This window comes from Dipodomys ordii, unplaced genomic scaffold (genome assembly GCF_000151885.1).
Source record: "Dipodomys ordii isolate 6190 unplaced genomic scaffold, Dord_2.0 Scaffold42, whole genome shotgun sequence".
Taxonomy (NCBI): domain Eukaryota; kingdom Metazoa; phylum Chordata; class Mammalia; order Rodentia; family Heteromyidae; genus Dipodomys; species Dipodomys ordii.
Window position 1 is genome coordinate 2,679,266 of NW_012267258.1, and position 7,346 is coordinate 2,686,611.

General features: G+C 52.5%; 1 protein-coding gene across 2 annotated transcripts in view; it reads right to left on the bottom strand.

Moving 5' to 3' along the window:
• Window positions 1–7,345, bottom strand: part of Kcnh3 (potassium channel, voltage gated eag related subfamily H, member 3) — a 17,845-nt gene extending 10,500 nt beyond the window's left edge. The window contains exons 1-7 of one of the 2 annotated variants that reach the window (XM_013018745.1): window positions 7,210–7,345; window positions 5,514–5,743; window positions 4,968–5,102; window positions 3,325–3,458; window positions 2,667–2,910; window positions 1,883–2,040; window positions 1,595–1,802 (exon numbers count right to left, since the gene is read on the bottom strand). In XM_013018745.1, coding sequence (XP_012874199.1) covers window positions 1,595–1,802; window positions 1,883–2,040; window positions 2,667–2,910; window positions 3,325–3,458; window positions 4,968–5,102; window positions 5,514–5,643 — 1,009 coding nt within the window. In that variant the 5' untranslated portion in view covers window positions 5,644–5,743; window positions 7,210–7,345. Of the gene's footprint in view, window positions 1–1,594; window positions 1,803–1,882; window positions 2,041–2,666; window positions 2,911–3,324; window positions 3,459–4,967; window positions 5,103–5,513; window positions 5,748–7,209 lie in introns of both variants that reach the window. The other variant, XM_013018744.1, reaches the window with a different exon arrangement.
• Between the last annotated feature and the right edge of the window lies 1 nt (window position 7,346).

The following is a 7,346-nucleotide window of genomic DNA, read 5'->3' on the forward strand; positions in this document are numbered from 1 at the left end:
TCCTCCTCCTCCTCCTCCTCCTCCTCCTCGTATTGATGATTGAATCCAGGGCCAAGCAAGGGCCTGGGTGCTGCCCCTCAGCTCTTCAGCTCAAGGCTAGCACTCTACCACTTGAGCCACAGCGCCACTTTTGGCTTTTTTTCTGCTTATGTGGTGCTGAGGAATGGAACCCAGGGCCTCATGCATGCAAGGCAAGCACTCTACCACTGAGCCACCTTCACAGCCCCTATCTCTGGCCTCTTTGAGACAAGGTGTCCCTAAGTTGCCCAGGCTGGCCTTGAACTTTCCTGCCTCAGCTTACCAAGTAGCTGGGATTATAGGAGTTTGACACAGTGTCCTATTCTTGCTATCAGATCAGCAAACCCCATGCAATAGTGGAAACAAAGGAACCTTGTAATCTCAAGAGCCAGAGTGTCTGTGCCTATTGTAGGGGGTGAGGGCGGGCTAACCTGGGAATTTGGTGTGCCAGGTAAGTTGGGAGGAGACAGTGAGAGGTCAGGAAATATGCTGACCCCACAGCAGCCTCCACTACAGAGTACCTCTGGGAAGGATAGGTGCCAAGGAACTGACATTGCCAGAGTGTCTGGGTTTCTGCATGCTCAGCAACTAGAGCCCTCAGAGGAATAGCCAAGTGGGCCCTCTGGGCATCTGCAAGTCTCTGAGCATGTGGCAAGAGGAAAGGATTCACAGGTGCCTTGGCATCCTGGGGGAACTGATGAGAATGGGTTTCCAAGATTGACTCCCACCAAGGAGCACACCTGAGCAGGTAAAAACTGTCAGTTACTATGAAGCTGACATAGTGTGGAAGGGCTTGGAAATAGCTGGAACAACATGGTTCTGATTAGGGAAAGGAGGTAAGGAGAGAGAGAGATTTCTATAGTATATCTTGGTGGGATGGCCAGGGAAAAAGACAGGTGAGAAAGAAAGCCTTCAGGAGTCCATGGAACTCAGATGAGCTCAGCCCTGGGCTACACCTCACATGGCAAGAGGAATATGTGGCTGGCAGGTTTGGGTGCTATAGCAACTTCACCAAGAACCAAAGTTTGGCCCCAGAAGGTCATCACAACCTTCCGGAGACATTCTAGAGCGAGAGGTGGGGGTGGAAGCCCTCTTAGCAGGAGTTAAGGCTGAGTGGGTGGTGAGCAGAGGGAGGAGCCGCAGCAGTGGAGGTGAAATGAAGGAGAGAGAAGATGCTGGGGATGCAGAAAAGGCTGCCTTTTAGGCTCAAGGAGGAAGTGGCTGTTGGTGCTCCAGGGAGACAGATGTGGGTTCCAGGAGACAAAAGTAGGACCAGGGCCTGGGAAGCCAAGGGAGTAGGGGACAAGCTTGAGAGAAAGTGGCATCAGAGGAAGCTGTGAATGCTGCAGCTCCTGGGGTGTCCTTCACAGCTGGGCCAGAGCTTAAGGAATGTGAGAAAGGTTGGATCACCAAGAGGACATGATGGGTGACGGGGGCTCCCCACGAAGCCTGCCGAGCTATCGCCATAGCAGTCACCATGTAATAATGGTGGCCATCACACACACTTGCACACTCCTTGACAGACACTGGCATCACTCCTCTGGCATGAAAGCTCCCACCCCCACTGCCTCAGTACCAATTTCTGGAAGTTCCGATTCGCTGCTCTCAATCTCCCGTTGGCCTATGTAGAACCAGACGCAGGCCACCCAGTGGGCAAGCAGGGCAAACACAGCCATGAGCAGGGTTAGTACTACAGCACTGTACTGAGAGTACCGGTCCAGCCGTGGCAGCAGGCGCAGCAGGCGCAGTAGGCGCACGGTCTTCAGCAGGTGGGCCCCAAAGTACTGAGATAGGGGGAGAGAGGTCATGTCAGGCCAGCTCTGTATCAACCCAAAGCCCACCCACCTAGCCCAGCCATACTGACCACGTTGACTTTGAAGGCATGTAGCAGGTCAAAGGGTAGAGCGGCGATGACGTCCAGCAAGAACCAGGTAGTGACATAGTGGAGACAAATGGACTTTGGGGCAAATATCACCTGGCCTGACTTAGATACAAATGTGGTGCGGAAATTCAGCACAATATCTGTGGGGAATCCAAGTGGATGTTAGTAAGCAGAGATAGTAAGCAGAGCTTTATCACAAGGAACCTGCTCACTGTGTGTGTGGGTGGGTGGGCTTGAACTCAGGGCCTCAGAATTGTCTCTTAGATTGGCACTCTACCACTAAAGCCACAGTTCTACCATTTTTTTTTTGGAAGTAGAGCCATAGCTCCAATTCTAGTTTTTCTGGGGTTGTTAATTGGACATAGGAGGCTTGTGGATGGCTACAAACTGAGATCCTCAGATCTCAGCCTCCTAACTAGACAGGATTACAGATTTGAGCCACCAGAGCCCAGCTTTTGCTTAATTCTTAACCCCATTGCAGGCTCTTTACACACATGACCTGAAGTTGTTACAGTAACTCTAGTAGGCACATACTGCTATGCCTATTTTACAGAAGGCGAAACTGAGGCTTGTAGAAGCTATGACTAGACCAAGATCTTATAACACATTGGAAGCAGAGACATGTTTGGAATTAAGGTCTGATTTTAAGGCTCATGGGCCACAAACAGGAGGCACTGTGGGGTACTGAAAATCATATAGATAGTCCCCCATCAAAGCCCAAGAGTGCCTGGCATGGGGTGGGGTAGAAGATACAGAACACACGTACCAAGGATGAAAAGGACCTCCACGGCAAGGTCGCAGACACTGGGCGGGCCCCGCGCGGCGCTGGGCTCCCGAGCTGTGCTCACACAGACGCTGTAGGGCACGGTGACAGCCACATAGAGTGTGGCAAGCAGGATGAAGCCGTCCCAGGTGGCTCTCAGTGCCCCACAGTGCAGCAGGATGAAGGGTGACTTCCGGATGGCAGCAACTTTGTACTCGGGTAAGTTTGGCTTCTCTCCAAACACTCCCTGAGTGAAGCATGGCCAGTCCAGGCAGGCAGGAAAGGGTATTGGCAGAGGTTGAGTTTAGACACTGGGCAAGATGGACATCCATCTTTATTCTCTTCCTGCACTCCCAGAGCAATCCCTGATATACTCATTAGATACCCCATTTCAAAGATCTGAAAACTGAGGACCAGGCTTCAGGCTTCGCTGAAGTCAAACAGCTGGCCTTAGGTGGTGCCAGGATTGAACAAAGGCCCATCAATCCAAGACATGATGGATCAGATGTCATTCCCTGACATTCCTTCGCCCTTAGTCTCACCCTGAATGCTGGACCTGAGGAGCCCTCTGGGTAATCCCTCTGCAGTGGACTTGGTTCCCCTTCCCCATCTTCCTTCACCTATCCCCAAACCCAAACACACACCCTGGTGCTCAATCCACCTTATTGAGCTTGTGCTTGCCCTTGGGCTGCTTCTGCAAGTGACCAGACAGGTGGTAGAGCACAGCCCGGCTCCGCCGCCGATTGGCATTAAAACCTTTGGCTCCTGCGCGACCATATCGGCGCCGGCCACCACCTGCAAAAGACAGGCCCATAAAGAGAAAGGGTAGGATCTCAGGTGTAGAACATCAATTGCTGTTCCATAAAATCAGTCAGCCTGGTTCCATGACCATTTTGTCTGTTTAGAGTTGGGGCTTTAGGCATTCCTTACTGGGTCACTTGCCAACCAAAGCAATGGGCAATCCTATGAGGTGCTTATGGACACTATGGCCTGCTTCCAGAAGGAGAGTTTAGACCTGGCCAGGCAAGTGAGGATATCTATGAAGAGGGATCTGGGGGAGGGATGTGGAGGAGGGAAGGGATGCAGAGCTAGTAGAAGGCTGGCAACAGAAGTATGGGAGCTCAGGAAAGGAGCCCAGGATCCAGGTGCAGGAATCAAAGGGAGAGACTGAAGATTGACCTTCTAGGAACAGAAAGGGAGAGTACCCCCAGAATCTTCAGGCAGCAAAAGAGGCTTGGAGCAGTGTCTGACAACAGCTCTGTAACCTGCCCAGAGGCCTACCCTAACCCTTGGAGGATAGAGAGGAGAAAGACCACAAGAATTTAAAAGAGGATTTTAGCTAGGGCTTCTCCCATGGAGAAAGGGAGCCACATACATCTGTGCTTAGCCTCACTAAACGGTGGGGAAGGGGTGTTTCAAAGATATTGTGGAATTTGTTTTCAGTTTTTTTTTTTTTTTTTTTTTGTAGGTCATGGAGCTTGAACTCTGGGCCTGGGCGCTGTCCCTCAGCTCTTCAGCTAAGGCGAGCGCTCTACCACTTGAGCTACAGCGCCACTTCCGGTTTTCTAGTGGTTTATTGGAGATAGGAGTCTCATGGTCTTTCCTACCCGGGCTGGCTTTGAACTGAGATTCTCAGATCTCAGCCTCCTGAGTAGCTAGGATTACAGGCATGAGCCACCTGCGCCCGGCTTTGTTTTCAGTTTTTAACAAGTTAGGAAGTGGCGCTGTGGCTCAAGGGGTACAGCGCTCACCTTGAGCTGAAGAGCTGAGGGACAGCGCCCAGGCCCAGAGTTCAAGCCCCACGACCAACCAAAAAAAAAAAAAAGGAAGAGACTTAACAACTTTTTTTTTTATGGTGCCGGTCCTGGGGCTTGAACTCAGGGCTTAGGTACTGTACCCAACCTTTTGTGCTCAAGGCTAACTCTCTAACACTTGATCCACAGGTTCACTTCTAATAAGAGTCTCATGGCCTTTCCTGCCTGGGCTGGCTTTGAAACTCGATCCTCAGATCTCAGCCTCCTGAATAGCTAGGATCACAGAAGTAAGCCTCCAGCACCCAGTTTGTTAAGTTATCTTAGAAACTCCAATGTTGTCTGAACTCATCTATGTAGAAAAAAAGATTCCCACCCCTGGGCATGCAGAGACGAGAGAAGCCTGCGTGTCTCAGATAGCCAGAATGGGACTCAGTGAGCACCACAGGGGAGAGAGACTCACAAGCCCAGGCTGGGTGCCACAGGCTTGCCCAGGCCTGAGGTACCCCAACACCCAGTTACAGCAACTAGACCAACACCCACATGCACCCACCTGTCTCCTTCCACTTGTCGGGGCCCCCTCGGTTCTTGGTTTCAGTGATGTCCTTATGAGAGACCAAGAAGAGGGCCACCTCCCCCTTCTCATTCTTTATGGGTATCACATCCAGAAGACACCAGAATGGAAGCCCTAGGCACAGAGACACATTCAGTACATTCTCCTTCTCAGCCCCACCTTAGGTGACAGAAGTCCTCACTCCACTAACATCCTGGGCAAGACACAGCAGGGGAAGGACTTCATGGGGAGAAGCATCAGCCTGGATTCATAGGGGCCAGAGCTTGATAGAAGGGATCTGTGTTCTGTTGGGATAGGGACTTAGGGATGCTTCTCTGTTGGATGTGGGAAACTTAAGTTTAGAACTGACTGGAGGCTGAAACTAGGGTGAGGATGACTAAGAGCAAGTCGGGTAGAAAAAGAGGATGGAAGGGTGGATAGGTGCATGGGAAGATGGGAAGGAAAGGAGGAGGGATAGTAAATGAGATGTGTGCCCAGCTGGGTAACACAGTGAAGGTGAATCAAGCCTATGAGGTGGCTCCTCACCACTTTTCCGGTACAGGATCAGTTCCGCCTTGAATTCCTTGTGTTCATCCAAAGCCTTTCGGATCTGTTGGCGGACCAGCTCACTGGTGTCTGGCCCATAGAGGAAAGAACAGGCACAGCCCCGCTGCATGACCTCAGCCCGGGAGAAGCCCGTGAGGTCACAGAAGCCATCAGAGCAGTAGACCACAGGGAAGAGCCCTGCCACCTGGGCGTTGCCCAGTACGAAGTTACTGTCTGCAAGAGAGCACCTTTCAGATGAGGTATATATGAGGCACCTTCCCTTGCCTGCAACCAAAGTGTGAGTGGGTTTTACACCCCAGGAATACTGGGTGTAGGTTTGGCAGTTGTTTAGGAATGGCGCTTGGAGCATTATCTGCGTGTTAGTGCCCTGCAGGGGCCTGCTCCTAGCCACACATGTATGAATCTATCAGTTATATGAATGCACACCAATGAATATAGCCCTGTATGGGCATTGTATCCTGAGACTGTGTCCTGGGCAGTCTGGGTAAGGGATGGGCCCAGGGATGCCCAGAGGGCTGTACCACCTGCTCTAGGCTCATCTCAGCCCACTTCTACTTCTCCCAGGCCAGATAACCAGGATAGATGTATAGTTCCTCCCATTAGGACCCTCCTAGACTGGGAGATAACCCAGGCCACTGTCCATTCTGTCTTTCCTGTTTGTATCTTAGCTGCCTGACCTGGCTCAGGAACTAGTGAACATAATCAAGAAGCAGTGGAGACTGAACATCAGAGCCTGGAGCCAGGCATGTATTAGGGGGCAGGGGGTGCTGAATCAGCACACTGCAAACACCAAGCACTGCTAGCAAAGCCATTGGAGGAGGAGGCTGGAGAAGAACTCAGTGATGGACTACCATCCCCTATCATGAATAGAAGACCCTAGAGGACACTAGGTAGCTGTGAAGTCCACCAGGGTTAAATGTGCTAGAGGAAGAGAAGGAAGAATCCCAGTTTTCATTCTTTCCTTGTGCTCTAAGCCCCCCGAAGACTGGGATGCAGACGCTCAAGTCACCTTCTTCCAACTTCCTTAGTCTTGGTGGGGGTCCCTAAGCTCATCTTCTTTGGGGCTGGATAGGTTCCCCCAGACCGGTGTGTTTAGGCTGAGAGAAGGGCTTGGACAAATGGTATTCTCCTGAGTCCCGCCTACTCTATCTTCCTTTGCAAAAACCTCTTTTCTAAATCTGTATTTTATTTATTTATTTATTATTTGAGGTCTCTGCGCTGTTGGTGAGCTCTAGTGAGCACAGTTCAGCCACCACCCAGCCCCCCCCCCCGTCCTTCCCTGCCCCGAGACCAGTCCAAGGGTATATAGTTCTTGCAACTGTGCCAGATAAGAGGAAGGGGCGGGTCAGCTTGCTAAGGTCCACGTTCACACCCCCGGGTACAGAGAGCTTCCCCCGCCGGCCCTACACTCAGGGCCATCTCCTTCCAGCCCAGTCTACTCGCCAGGAGCAGGGTTGACCCTGAATCCTTCGTGGGGGTGGGGAGGGGAGCAGGAAATGGGCGCCTGCTTGGAAGGAGACCGCGGTCCCAGCCTCAGGAGGGGCGAGGAAGGGGAGAAAAGGTGAGAACCGAGGGAGCCCCAACTGACGTGTTGGGGGGGGTTCCAGGCTGGCGGGAATCCTGACGCGGGAGGGCGGCTTTCCCGGGGTTCAGGGGGGGCTAGGGTCGGACTCACGCGTGCCGTCGAAGCGCGTGGCGATGGTGTCCAGGAAGGTGTTCTGCGGAGCCAGGAGCCCCCTCATGGCCGGCATCTTAGGCGGCCGAGGCAGTCCGCCCCATCCCTCCGGGGCGCGGGGACTCAGCACCCGGGGG